General features: G+C 40.5%; 1 protein-coding gene across 6 annotated transcripts in view; it reads right to left on the bottom strand.

The window, feature by feature from the left end:
• Positions 1-201: 201 nt before the first annotated feature.
• Positions 202-14,922, bottom strand: part of DOCK10 (dedicator of cytokinesis 10) — a 292,002-nt gene continuing 277,281 nt past the window's right edge. For 4 of the 6 annotated variants that reach the window (XM_082631248.1, XM_082631252.1, XM_082631249.1 and 1 more), the window contains 7 exons: positions 10,368-10,514; positions 8,329-8,539; positions 6,920-7,110; positions 5,210-5,310; positions 4,895-5,033; positions 3,375-3,450; positions 202-948 (listed from right to left, as the gene is read on the bottom strand). In XM_082631248.1, coding sequence (XP_082487374.1) covers positions 887-948; positions 3,375-3,450; positions 4,895-5,033; positions 5,210-5,310; positions 6,920-7,110; positions 8,329-8,539; positions 10,368-10,514 — 927 coding nt within the window. In that variant the 3' untranslated portion in view covers positions 202-886. The remainder of the gene's footprint in view (positions 949-3,374; positions 3,451-4,894; positions 5,034-5,209; positions 5,311-6,919; positions 7,111-8,328; positions 8,540-10,367; positions 10,515-14,922) is intronic. The other 2 variants (XM_082631250.1, XM_082631251.1) reach the window with 1 other exon arrangement.

Below are 14,922 nucleotides of genomic sequence, written 5' to 3'. Positions count from 1 at the left end.
ACTGCATACCACAGGGAACTCTGTTTAATATTCTCTAATAACCTAATTGGGAAAAGAATTTGAAAAAGAATAAAACAAAAACAAAAACACCCCAAAACTAAATAAACAAAAAAACGTTGTGAGTAGGATTGCATTCAGCAGAGGCCCATCCCATGAACCACTTTTAGTAGCAACTTGCCCACTCTTCAAGAGGAAACCAAATGCAAAGTAACTGTATTTTTTATTTCTATTAACAACAAAAGGCTTCCATAATTTCACATCTCATTACTTTTAAGAGCACATATATTACAAATAAAGAAACTCCACAAACTTTAAAGATTAGTATGTATCAACATTTTTGTACACATACACAAATATTTTAATATAATGGTATCTGAAATGTTATTCATATAATTTTAGCACTGTCATAAGTATTAACTAAAAAGTTTTTTAAATTTGGTAAAAACCATATATTTTACAATCTTCTATTTACATCTGAAATATGCTCAAATGTTAAAAAACATTCACTTTGACCTTTAAAATATGTGTACGAGGACTGGGTATTGAACATAATGTAACCGAAAGCAAACTTACAGTCAGCTTTTGAGCTACACATTCATTGGAATTTCATAGCAAATATTCAGCTTGGCTTGATCGATGCTGCTCAAAGAAAAAAGATATAAGAAATGTGCAAATCTGGAGGCTGGCAAAATTCTCAAGCTAGCGAGGTAAAAACAAAAAATATGAACACCATAAAAACTTCAAATAAATTAAATGTATCTTTCTCTTCCCCGAGATTAGCTGCAAATTCAGAGTTCTCTTGGAGGCGTGTCTGACGTTGCAGACTCTCCCTCAAACTTCTGCACTGGATGAGACAGAGAGGGTGGGCAGAGAAGGAGCCGCCTTGTTAATTACTCGAGTGCAAGTTTGCTCCACTCCTCGCTTTGATGGGTCGTCCTGGTACGTAATCTTGGGACAGGACAAAACATATGTTAAAAAACAAAATGATGACCGAGAAGTCTGTGTTAATATCTCCAAACACAAAATTAAACCCAGAACAGTGATTTTTAAAAATTCCCTACAGGAAATCTGCAAATGTTGAAAAATGCACTTATCAAAGCAGATCTGAAGAATTTTTTCCCCAGCCCATGTCTCAGTCATGTTGACCAGATTTAAAGTAGCTTTCCGATACTCTTCAACTATCAGATATACATTTTTAAATGTCTGAATGAACCTTATGAATGTGTTTGAGTAATTCTGGAATTTTATTTTATTTGCAAAGTTTGTAAACTGTATGGTCAAAATCTGCCTCCAAAGGGAAACAGCTGAATCCTCATTTAAATGTTTGCATTAATGGAACTATAATACAAGGAAAAAATATACCTTGACCTGATTTTACTTTTGAAAATAATGTTAATACGCCTAAATCATACTTTCCTGTCAGATCTGTTCAGATAATGATATGTGAACACAATAACAATCATAGAAACCCCAGGCACCTCTAAAATCTCTGTGCAGAAGAGACTTTATGAATATTTAAAATTCTTGGTTATGACAATTTTCCCACTAACTTCCTGAATTACCATGCTTTAGCTCTACTACTCTCTGGGATGGAATGGTCACTCTCTCCCTGCCAAGCACCTGGCATCCATGTATCCTATACTACCAATAAGTTCTCCTTTTGATCAATGTCTCAAGTTCTGCTTAAATAAATTGGCAATGTATCAAAGAAATTCTAAAATCAACATGCGTTTGGATCTCGCCTGCTTGGCACTGTAACAGAGTAGATGTGTTCCTTTCCCTGTATTTTATATTTGATATCCATTACCAGCGTTGACTTCACTATGCTGTCATCCTTCTAAATGTTGAAACACTCCGAATCAGCATCTTACGCTTCATCCAATAGTTACATGTATGACTTTGGCCTCCATCAAAGGAGGCTTTTATGGATTTTGGCTGTATATAAAATAGTGTGGCATTCTGACTGCCTGTAAAGATAATTACAGCCTGCCTGTCACTCTAGCAGCTGAAGCTGTTCCATCGCCACATCTCCATTTTACACACTAGCATCCACTTAATCCGGCTCCATCTCTCTCCTTATACTGAAGGTTCTTTCCCTAAGTAGTGGCTTCAGTCTTAGCCTTTTAGCTAAGACTTTTCTGGACACTCTTGGAGTGAATTGCATAATCAATTATATTCCTGTTTTTCTATTTCTATGTTTGTCTATCCATTCTAACTCTGTTTCTGTGTTTTAAAATTTTATGGTAAAATTTCTCTCTTCTACTGTTATTATATATGTACCTGTTTCCAGAATATGTGGATGAGTATCTAGGTATGTAAAGGTATTCCTACATTAAAGATTATGGTTCATTCATGCATTAGAGGGTTATGCTAAAATTTGAATACCCTTCCCTCTGCTAGAGTTCAAACCCAAACATTATGGTCAAATGCTTTATTAAAAAATTGAGAAAAGAAGCAAACAATTTTTTTTTGTTATAAATCTGAACTGAGATAAATACCCAGTTTTAAAAAATACTTTGGACTTTAAGGACCCCTATCCTTTGCTAGCTATTTCTGACATTACAACCAACTCAAAACACTTATCAATGGTTGTCATGAAAATAGCTTATTTTGTTGTAGATGACTTAGAGTTTTGCTACGGTTAATTTAAACTTATGATTGATAATCATCAATTAAGTAGTTAATTTAGAATATCCTCTACAGAGTTAGAAGTTAATATTTTGTGCTCATTTTAATCTAAGGTGGAAACGTGGAATGGCCACATAATAGAGTAAATTGTTTTTAAGGAAAACTTTTTTTTTAAGGATATCATGAATGTTGTAGTCATTGTCCCATACATAAAAACCTATGTGACAAATCCCCATAGAAGCTCAGGACCAGGAGAAAATTTGTCTTTCTTGCCAACAGATCTATTTCTTTTACTAAATAACAGGACCTGTGTAATGCATAAGTTTCTTTTCTTTGCATCAGTTTCTAGAAAGCACAGAGTCAAATTTTGCTTCTCTTAGGAAAGGTTTTCTGGAAAAGAAATTATTTTTCTCTCCTCTTAATCATCTGGTCCTTGTCTTTGTACTGTTGTTTTAGCACTTGGAGGTATAATGAATCTTTGTTTTGGATACAAATGAGCTCAAATGTATTTCAGAAGTTGACAGAATATACATTTTCCTTTTAAAAGCTAAGTTGTTAACTTTAGCTTTTTCATTTTAGTAGGCTTTTTAATTTTCATATCGACCTACCTTGAAATAGAAATAAAGTTGTTCTAATTAAGTAAACATCTAGAGAACACTAGTCACTATGGAGGCATCTGGGAAAAATGAAGAGGTAGACCAGAAGGCCACAACGGACAGAGTAGACATAAGGAAAGAGAAACATACCGCTTTTGCTTACAGTACTGAGGGAAATACTAGACACAGAGGAACAGAAGCTGTATAAACATGGACCGCGACAGAGCTGCCAGGAAAAAAAGAGAAAAGCATTTTTGCCCAAAGTTTCAAGGTCAGATGCAATTTACAGTTGGAAACAAGCATTTCTTTGCCACCTATTCCACCTTTCAGATCCACTGTTTGTTCTTTTTGTTTCATTCTCCGATTTATGATTTCCCCATGCTGTTAAGGCGTTGTTCCTGAGTATTTAATTCCCATTACCCCTGAAAAATTCCAAACCAATATTTCCACTAGGAATCCTACCCAGGGAGATTGTTTTCTTTGCAACATAAGTCAATTAACCATTTCTTTCTCTAACTGCTATGGAGAATTTAAAATGCGGGTAGAAGGAGATGGAAAAGAAGAAAAAGGAACATATGGGAAATGCAATTAGAATATAAGATGCATATGACACATTTCATGTTTTGTTATAGTGCTAGGCCATTTAAGGAAAGGAAAGGGAACTGATATTTAGTGAATCGCTACTGTGCATGAAGCACAATTGGGAAGTTAACTCAAGTTCTCCCCCTCAATTGTTCTGGAAAGAACACATCTAACTCCTTGAGGGGACCATGGGTGATGAGATGTCCAGGTAGAGTGTGAGGGTTGACAGATGCTGGGAAGTGGGCCAAAAAAAAGCAGAACTTGGCTTTCGGTCGCTTGATTCTCAGTATCCCCCAAAGTACTGTGATTATTGAATGTCCACATTTTGTGCACAGTCTTACAGAACATACTGAATACATGTCAGAAATCATGGATGACTTGCTTGTGGGGTGGGGGGTTGACTTTTATCCCACTTCTGCCTATTTTCCAGAGGCAGCCTTGACCATTAAAAGCCCAGGACCCGTTTGGAGGGGTGGGATAGGGAGGGTGGGAGGGAGGGAGACGCAAGAGGGAAGGGATATGGGAACAGATGTATATGTATAACTGATTCACTTTGTTATAAAGCAGAAACTAAAAATAAATAAATAAATAATAATCCCCCCCCCAAAATAAATAAATAAAAGCCCAGGACCCTGGTTTTCTTCTTGAGTATGATGCAGAGACCCCTAGTGGCAGAACTGTGGAACTCCACATCCCAGCCTGGGGATTGTGAGGTCCTGAATCAGGGGTGTTGAGTGTGGCAGCAAACTCTAGCTGGAATGCCACCAATGTTCTTGGTGTGTAACAGGCATCATCTGTTCTAGAAAACCAACACACATTGTTTGGATAAACATCTCTGTAAACTGTGGACAGCAACTGGGTTCTCATCTTCTTTTCCTACAGATTTTTCTCTAACCTGATCCCTCTCCTTTGAGACAGGGGATGTTGTGCATCGGGGAGAGAACAGCTCAGCAACATGGTGTTCATGAAAGTACAGGGATTTCAGCAGCAGGAAAACAAAGAGACTCTTTCCGGTCCTTCTGGCATTGGGGATAAAATGGGCACTTTCTATGAATGGACCGCTCGGGCTGCCCCAGGGAAAGCCTCACCTGCTCATTCATGATTGCTGAGAGTTCGTTGAGCATGTCCTTGTAATGGGATCTCAGTTCCTCCTGGTACTCCAGCTGGTCCTCCTTGATGAGGCGCTCATTCACATCCAGGGCTTGCCCACATGCATCTGCAAACTGCCTTTAGTGACAGCAATAAGCAAATTAACAGCCAGAGAAAGTGGCAACTCAAAGTCAGGCTGCTGATACACTCAGCCACCGAGAAGAGGATCGGTCAGGTGGCTTCCTGGGGCATTCATTCATGACTCCCTGTCTGAAGGGATTCAAGGAAGAACAGCCCAACAAAGAAAATCTTACCTGAAGATTGCCTTCAAAAGCTTTACTTGGTTGTCAGGGTATTTCTTTGCCTTGGTTTCTTCAAGAAAAGCCCGTGCATAGGCCATTGGCCCGGCATTAACCTATTGGGGAGAAGAGAATTGGCTGAGGATGGTCCTACCTCCTCCATGGAGCCTTCTCCAAGGCTGGAAGGAGTAGCACCCATCATGTGGCCCCTCTATTCTCTCACATTGCCTTGTAGTCTACTAATTTGTTATCTGTCTTATCTGCTGTCTCTCAACTGGTCAATGAGCTACTAAAAGGAGGCATCTGAATTCCACACTTCATTGCCATCCTTCCCCAACTTCAGTCATGTGTGCACCATGTCACATTTTGCCACATCCTCATTCTGTTAGCACTGTTATTTTCTTAATAACCTTGAAAACTAGACTCACCTTGATTTACTTAAATAAATTTCACATCTGTGAAATCAAATGTTTGCTGTGCTAGTTTTTCCCCTACAAACATTCAAGCAAACACATAGCTATTAATAAGAGACATTCCACAGTGGTCGTGATCTAGGCATCGCCCTGGGAATCACTGCTTTATTGCATCTCCCTCAAAAGTCTGGCTGAGATTGTGGTCCAAAAGGGACTTTTTAGATTTGCTGAATGAAGGCACAGTGCTAAGTTCTATTCACACTCACAGGCATGCGTAGGCTCTCATTAGTGAAGGAGTCTATATTCTTCAGGGCTTAACAGTCTTTGCATGTGACTGTGGGGCTTGGAAGGAATAAGGTAAAAGAAGAAGGAAGCCAGTGCTGTATCTGAGGCATCTTCAGATGGCTTTGCCTACCAGGTACTGCCAGTGTGGCAGAGTGAGTACAGAATGCTTTCCTTTGTTTCTCTAGATGCAACTCCACCTTCCTCTGCTCAGCTGTGTGCTGGGGGAAGCTGTCCCGTTTGGAGTATAACAATGGTTCTCTTACCTCCTGGCTTTTAAAAATGTATTATTATTATTTTGAGTCAGCCATGGGATACAGACAAGAGGTGGGCGGGGAAGAGGAGAGCCAGATCAGTACCAGGATCAACAGTACTGAGTTTTCCTTTTGCCTCAGGCTCCTGCATAGCTCTGGGTGGCACTGTAACTGGCTTGCCTTTATTTAAATTTTTTTTTTTTTTTTTTTTTTTTGCGGTACGCGGGCCTCTCACTGTTGTGGTCTCTCCCGTTGCAGAGCACAGGCTCTGGACGCACAGGCTCCGCGGCCATGGCTCACGGGCCCAGCCGCTCTGCGGCATGTGGGATCTTCCTGGACCAGGGCACGAACCCGCGTCCCCCGCATCGGCAGGCGGACTCCCAACCACTGCGCCACCAGGGAAGCCCTATTTAAAATTTTAATACTTTGTTCAATATGGATTTTTGGAGTTATTTTTGATTTTTAAAAATATTGCATTAAGGGCTTCCCTGGTGGCGCAGTGGTTGGGAGTCCGCCTGCCGATGCAGGGGACACGGGTTCGTGCCCCGGTCCGGGAGGATCCCACATGCCACGGAGCGGCTGGGCCCGTGAGCCATGGCCGTGGAGCCTGTGCGTCCGGAGCCTGTGCTCTGCAACGGGAGAGGCCACAGCAGTGAGAGGCCTGTGTACCGCAAAAAAAAAAAAAAAAAAAAAATATCCTTTGTCAAAAAATGTCAAGGGGCACTTTGTACCAGGTTCCACTGGCCATGAGTATCTCAGCTCTGGGCGATGCTTACCTTCACGCTGACGCTTCCTTGGAGTTTGAGCTGCAGTCTGATCATGTCCACTTCTTCCATTGTGCAAAGCTGATTAAGCTCAGAAACTTTCTTGGACATCTCATCAATCGCCACTTCAATGGGATTCAGTTCTGTGCTCGACTGGCTGATGACCTGTATCCTCTTCTTCACGTAGGGGAACAAGTGACTCGCTGCATAAAAGCAATACAAGAGCATTTCAAGGTCGAGGGTTAGTGAAGAGTCAAGGGTTCTCTTGAAAGGACGATCCTGTGTCTTTTCTTTGCACACAGACCATTCCATCCTGCATGTTTTCTGTGTATATGAGTTATTTTTTTCTCCTATGTTCCATGCTCTCATATACCTCTTAGGAGCCCAACTACTTTCCCCTGGCACGTTCTTCCACACTTCACTAGCCAACATGTCTTCATTGCCAAGGCTGGACTAGAGCTATAGAGTCTCTAAACACTGAAAAGATGATAGCTTCCACCACAACTTGTAATTCAAACAAAAACTACACTAAATCACAATCAAGAATGCTTCAATAGATGTTGAATAGCATATATTATAATAGCTTTGTTCTAGTTTTTTTTTTAATTATGAAATTTCTGGAAAAGTTTATTGAAGGTGAATGTTTTCCCATAGTTTGGATGTGGCTGCTACCCACGTATCTACTGCAGAATCTAGGACTGCTCACCTTTGAAGATGGCTTGGGTCTCCTTCATTCAGATGCCCGCACTCATTTTTCCCCTCAGCCTGCCCTAAGTCCCCCTCTGCTGGGTTCCCATTTCATTTCTCGTGCTGGACTCACCTGAAATTCTTGCTTTCCTTGGCTCTTTCTCCTACCAAATGGTGAGTGCCTTGAAGGCAAGAATTGTGTTTTATTTATTTGAATTGTCAGAACAATGCCCGACACCTACAGGCACTTATTGAATGTTTGTGGAATGAGAGGAAGACCAACTCATAGGATAGATCTAGATAGTACTGGAAGGGATGCTGGAGGAAACCCCTCTGCATCCATTTCACAGATGAGGAACCTGAATTCCACAGTGGTTTAGAATCTTGCCCCAAAGCACATAATTCCGAGAGTGGCTAACTCTGCAGTAACTGGGGGGTAGTTTCAGGGAGAGAGGAGAGGAAAGTTCAGAGTGCCTTTCCCAAGACACCGGGACCTACAACACTGTACGGTCTAAAGGGAAGAGGTGGGTAAAGTGACCCTGTGATAGTTTCTGTTTTGGTTGACTTGTCAAGGGTCTCTGTCTTGAAAGAAAATAAAGAAATGTTCCTGGAAAACATTTCCAAGTCAGCACATTTTGGGTACTTGTCTGCAAGATCGAAGTGTCTTGGTTTCTGCGAATCCGGCCTAAGCGAGGGCCCTGCGTGGGAGTACGTGCTCGGGGGCCAGCACCTACTTGTCAGGACCGTCCTCCGCTTGCACTGTTCCTCCACGCCACCGTGCTTCTTGCCTGACGGCGTGAAGGGCGTCTCAAAGACGAAGCGGTTGATGTTGTGGTGCGTTTCGAAGTCTGTCTTCCGGTCCTCTATTTCCTTTTCCTCAAAGAACGGCGTGACATAGGTCACCTGGATGTAGGCGTATTTGGGGTCCAAGTCCTTGGGGTTTACCTGTTTCAACACATTATGGGAAGAGAAAGAGCGGTGAGCCGTGAAGTGCTCCTGAAAGAAAGATGGGGAACCCTGTATCTCCCCAGCTTGGCATCCGGAGCTGCCCCTCTCAGAGGAGAAAGGCCCATCACATCATGTGAGAGCTGGGTGAACGGAAAGTCCAGAAAGAGTAGCTGACTGGACTGTGGTCAAGCAGCCAGATGGTGGCAGAGGCAGGAGGGAGCCAGCCTGCCAAGTAGCTGGGGTTCTTTGAAACATAAGTACCTGGCTATGACGTACTATTTAACCTTTTATTTTCCTTCTCTTCTGTACTGAATATCTTCACCTTTGTCTTGAATCAAGCTTGTTGAGAGTGGAAATATATCTCTCTGTTCCTCTATGATTCAGTCGTGTACCTAGACTGGGACCATTGGCTGTGGGGGCTTGTAATGTGAAAGGAGGTTCCTGGTCTGTTTAGCAGATTAACTGATTACCTATCGCACGACTGCAAATATTTTTATTTTCAATTTCTCGAATTCCTTCTCTAATCTGCAATAAGTCATTCTATATAATTTTTAAAACTAACTCGGCTTTGGTGAATAGGCTTGACAAATAGCAAGGAAGACAGGCTTGGGGTGCCCCCCAAAAGCCAGGCAATGGCTCTTGCTTTCCTTCAAGGTGGAAGAGATGAGCCTCAGCCTCTTTCCTAATGATTCCTTGAAGAATTTTCAGACTTCTTCCAACTTTCTCCATCCATTCACCCATCCACTGTTTATCCAATTCCAGAGATTGGAGGAGGCTCATGAATTTATTTGTAATGCTGCAAATAATGGCACTGTAAGATGGGTATAACTGTAACCATTTCACAGATTCCATTTCACTCCAAGATGGATCGCCAGCTGATAAGTGGTAGCATGGTGGAATGAAGACAACAGTTGTTCTGACACCAACATTGGCACTTCTCTCACTGCTAGGAACTGTTTCTACCTTCCATGTAGGAGGGCCACCATGACCGTGGTTCTAGCTCTGTCCCTCTTTATGGGGAAGGGGTTTGTACCTTCCAAGCTAAGAATGATGAACACATTTTAACAATTTCTGTCCAGATCCAGCAAATCTAATCTCATGCCCAGACCCCTCCAAACACTAGCTTTGCAAAGGAGGAAAAGGAAAAAAAGACCTTTTTGGGGCCTAATAGAGGTCAATACAGTTGGGTGCAAACCAGCTTTTCTAGCTCCACCTCTGACACACTCTTCTATACAATCTATGTTTCAAAGACCTGCTGTTCTCTAAACACACCTCTCCCTTGAATTCCTTCTGTCACTGCATGTGCTGGCTTTTAGAACGCTTCCAGCAAACACCTTCTCACCCTACAATCCCCACTCAAACATCACGCCCTCTGTGAAGCATCGCCCAACCAAGAATGAGCTGTTCAGGGAGCCCCCAGCCCCAAGCTTTCCCTGTATGACTTGGAGGAAAGCTCCTCCAGGATGACCTTCATGACTGAATAAATACTTCTTTTGCTCCTTCATCCCAGCCCACAACTGGGCCCAATTACTTTAACCCTTTGGTTGCTACACAAATGTGAACAACCTATGGGGGCGATGGAGGGTTTAGTAAGTTGTTTCTAAGATTACCTAAAAGTTACTCAAATAAACATGTACAAGGTTTTTGACACTCCCCTCCCCAATCACCAATCCATCAACCAATAAACAACGGAAACGCCCAAAATAGTTTAGGTAGTTTACTTTGTATAGTCAGGCAGAAATTTAAAACATTAATAAATGTAGTTAAGAGAGAAAAAAAATGAAGTTAGTTCTTTGCATTTGCCTGAATATTGATGTTCCCCTACCTTATTGGAGTCCTGTATTATCTTCACATTGTCTGCTCCGAATTTATCTGCGTAGAGCTTGAGCAGTCTTTGGGAAATCTCGGAGAGACCTGTCAGCTTAGGCTCTTTATAAATATACTCTTTACCTTCTTCTTCTTCAAAAAAACCCTATGAAAGACATACAGTGAACCGCCAAGTTTATTAGAGAACTCCAACTGCAAATAAGGGGCAAAACAAAAAACATTTACTTAAATATTATAGCCAGTATTTTGGTTGTCATCCAAGCCACAGATTAGCACCCTATAAAATTCAAATTCAGAGAAAAATCAAGTGAAGGAAACAAAATATCATGTTAGAATCAGTCATTAATGTAAATACTGCTTAGTCAGGCCAAAGAGCTTCATGAAGCAACTTACACATATTTTTCTCTATTAGAAGAAATCATTGGTAATACCTGCTTGCATATATTTTAGGGGAAGAATGCCCTCATGTGGTAGCCTGGTGTAGAACACAAAGCCTGGAGTACTTTTTGGTATTTTTCAACGGTATTTTTCAAAGAGCAGTATCATTTTTAAGAAAGTCTTGGAAATCAGGATAGGAAATATTAATGCTATAGGGCAGGTAAAAGTATCTAAATGGGTTGATATGCCTCCCACATCATCTTCGATGAAAAGCCATAACAGAAATTACATGTGCTATGCTCGCAAGTACTGTTATTTTAAATATTTCATCAGGGTCTGATGCAACTTGGCTATGTGCAATTTTGTCCCTCAATTTACTTTACTAATAGATCCCTTACGTTCTTGCAAAGCTAGACCTTATAAGAGTGAAAGTAGTAAAGTAACCATGTTATCATTTCTATGTCATAGGAGCAAGTAGGTTTTAACCTCTGTTAATTTATTTATCTGGTTTGAAACAGGGGGAAGGGAAGATTCCATTGCGGATAATTGAGGCAATCTTTATAATTCCTTCTCACTGAAGAGACACAGAGGCATTTTTCCTTTGGAATAAATGTGACCTCAGAATATTGGAGTAAGTCTGCAGTTTAAGAACCCAAGTGTCTCTGGTATCTTCTGACTGCAGTTTACCTTAAGGAAATGACTTCTGAGGGCTGAGTGAAGATACTGAAGGTCATAAAAGAATCTTACCTATATATTTTTTAAAATCGTTTTTGGCTATTTAAAAACTACTCATTATGTGTAAAAAAACATGGGTAAAATGTTCCAATGCTGGTTTTTTTTTTCATGGCTAATGTGAGGCAATCTAAGAATAATGATTACAGCTCACATCTGTATGGTTCTTTATACTTGTAAAGCACTTTCATCCATGTAAGTCTGCCTATCATGAACAGTATACTTTGTATCATAATTGGGCTATAACTGAAGACAAGGAAAAAGGCACATTCACCAGCACAGTTCTTGTTCAGCAGGTAATTGCTTGTTTCCTTGTGTTTCCCTAATTGACTTTGGGCTTTTTAAAGGCAGGAAAGTATCTTGTTCAGCACTGCATGTCCAGTGTTTAACATTGACTGGTCTCTAGAGAGACATCACTGTACATTAGTTGAATGAATAAACAGATGAATAAGATAGCTCTCAGAGGGCTACATCTTAAAAGGATACGTTTGTACCAAGTATAACTGGAAAAGATTCCATTGTTTTTAATACAGATGTTTTTATTGAACAAATTTCTTTGAGAAATGTTCAAGACCAACACAGTTAATGACGAGTACCTTGACTCCAAACTGCTAAAACAGTGATGTCTGATGCTAAAAGCATGAAAAGTCTCTCCTTATCATTCTTCTAGACTTCGTAGGGGTGGTGAGGTCTGGCCCTATCCCCACATGACTTCCAGCCTGCTAGGTTTTTTCTGTTGCTGTCTTTATGGAGTTTTGTCTGATTCAAGGTGAGAGGTTAGTGGCTCAAATTGACAGATTGACACAAAAGAGAACTAAGACTTCTGAGGCCATCAACCAGAATCCCCACAGGGCAATAGCTGAAGCAACATTTACAACTTCTATTTCAACCAGAAAAATGTCTCCAAGTTCCAGGAAAAGATTTTCTCATCATGGTGTGAAAACTAGCACAAAGATACTTTCACTGTGAATTTTTTCCCCTAACAAATTTTTGAATCCAGAATTAGCAGAAAAGGAGTGGTGAGAGCAGTATTTTATTGTCGTTACTATGACCCTTGTGGCCTTGGTCATGCCCTGTGACTCGTTTCATCCTTACTCCTTGGTCTGGAGGATGGGAAATAGTACAGACTTAGGAGACCCTAAGGACAGTGTCCGGGACACAAAAGGCCATTGGTAAGTGTTAGCTATAATGAGGAAAATGGTAGTGATGACAATAATAAAGGAAGAAACTGTCAGTAAAGCAATCTGAGTTCTGGCTAATATGCTGGGAAACAGCTTAACTGAGTTTTTTTTTTTTTTTTTTTTTTCGATATGCGGGCCTCTTACTGTTGTGCCCTCTCCTGTTGCGGAGCACAGGCTCTGGACGCGCAGGCTCAGCGGCCATGGCTCCGCGGCATGTGGGATCTTCCCGGACCAGGGCACGAACCCGTGTCCCCTGAATCGGCAGGCAGACTCTCAACCACTGCGCCACCAGGGAAGCCCATTAACTGAGTTTTGAGTGCTTAAAAATACATACCTTTTGGGTTCTCTTACTTGGGCACTACGCTTTTCCTTATTGTAAAAGGACTATTGATGATTATTTTCATATTTTGGTAAGTGATTGATCAGAAAGAATCGTGATTAGAATTAATCAATTTATTTACAGAACATGGAGCTATAAACCCATTGAGACTATTTTATAAAATGAATAGAAAGGAGCTGGTGTAGCAGCATATAGTACTTAATCCCTTACAGGGATCGTGTAAGAGTTTTTGGAGCCAGAGAAATGGATGGAGGCTCTGGAAATGGCTGGGATGAGAGCTTATCTTTTACCCAGGGAAATCAAAGCAAAGCCCAGTGAGGCACAGGACACTATCTTAAGGAAGTTTAATGCTTTGTCTGTGAAATAATTGATTTATAAATAGGGACACAAGGTGATGAAAACCTAGGGGCAGTTTCTCTTTTGCTTTTGCTCCAAAGTGATGAGAAGACTGCATTTCAAGGCAACAGGAAATGTGACTTCTGCATTTTCCATAGTTCGATTTTTTAAAATGTCATTTTACAAGGCAACAAACGCCCTGATGTGCCATGGTTACGAAACAGCACGTATCCTAGTTAAGCAAGGACTTTGAGTCAGTAGTTAACATGCATGGATTATGAAACTTTTAGGCGACAGATATGATAAAATGTACTTCAATAAACCGACAACGAAAATTATTGACTCTTTCTTAGATGTTTTTGCAGGTACTTCAGAATCTTGAAATAGCTCTGGATCATTATTGGGATGTCAAATATAAGTGCCCCTGCTATTATATTCCACCAATTCAACGTTCACAAGGGAATGAGTCCAAAGAGGAATCTAGTGTATAAAAGATGGGTCAGAAAATCACAATAAGCTAAATGTTAGGAAAAGGAAAACTTCACAGATGCAGAGAAATGGTTTCATACAAACATGAACCCAAATATGAACCCAATTATTAGTATATATATATATATATATATATATATATATATATATATATATATCAGTGACTTTCATATAGGAGGGGAGCCAGAAGGGTGTATCACACCCCAATATGGAGATGATGGCTGTACACAATACACAGGCACCTTCCCTCCTACCCCCAATCCCTTTTCTATCAAGATTCTGAGGTGCATCTATACCCATGTAGGCATGATTGAGAATCATGGAATTTACATCCTTTGATGAACAGAATAAAATTCCCCCAAGCTTTTCACTCAATTCATTCCAGGGCCGTCTGATGTTTTAAGTTATTCAATGAGCATTCACTTGCGTGCTTTAATGCTAAATACCAGAGCCTAAGGATTTCATTGATTACAGTTGACGTTTGATCACTACTGGTGGTTCATTACTCTGGAAATGAATACTTCAGGGACACTTGAGGGGGTGTTTTATATAGGCTGCTCTGTGTAAAATTTCCATAGTCAATGATGCCAGGTGTTGCATTAGAAAATTCATGCTATGCAAGACTTGCGTTTTTATTAAAGCTCTAGCCACAAAAGAACAGTTTTCAACTTGTTTTCCAGGGTCTGGTTCATTGCAGACATAATATTAACTACTCTAGTCAGTACTATAAAGTGAAAGTACTAGTCCACAGGGGACACTAAAATATTTACACAAAGGCCTTTGTGGAGGCAAAGAGCTGACTGCATGTTATATTCCCATAATCTTTGGAATATGATTGTGAGACATCAATTTGGATTAAAAGGTGAATTTTACAAGGACATAAGATACCATCATGAAAAAAAATTTTCTGACCATGGAGATTATGCTAATGAAATAGTCAAGATTTTTTCAGATCTTTAGAACCTTCATTCTGCACACATCTGGGGGGATGTGCAAATCTATTTGCTATTTCTTTATCATCAAATATAAAGTGATGTGCGCTGTCTGCTCCCATTTGAATACAACAGTTCACCCTCTCCATTTGGTGTCTTGGGATA

The sequence above is a fragment of the Mesoplodon mirus genome (assembly GCF_964341445.2).
Source record: "Mesoplodon mirus genome assembly, chromosome: 8".
In the NCBI taxonomy this organism is placed as follows: Eukaryota; Metazoa; Chordata; class Mammalia; order Artiodactyla; family Ziphiidae; genus Mesoplodon; species Mesoplodon mirus.
Note: the sequence above shows the minus strand (reverse complement) of the source record. Positions and strands in the feature narration are given on the sequence as shown.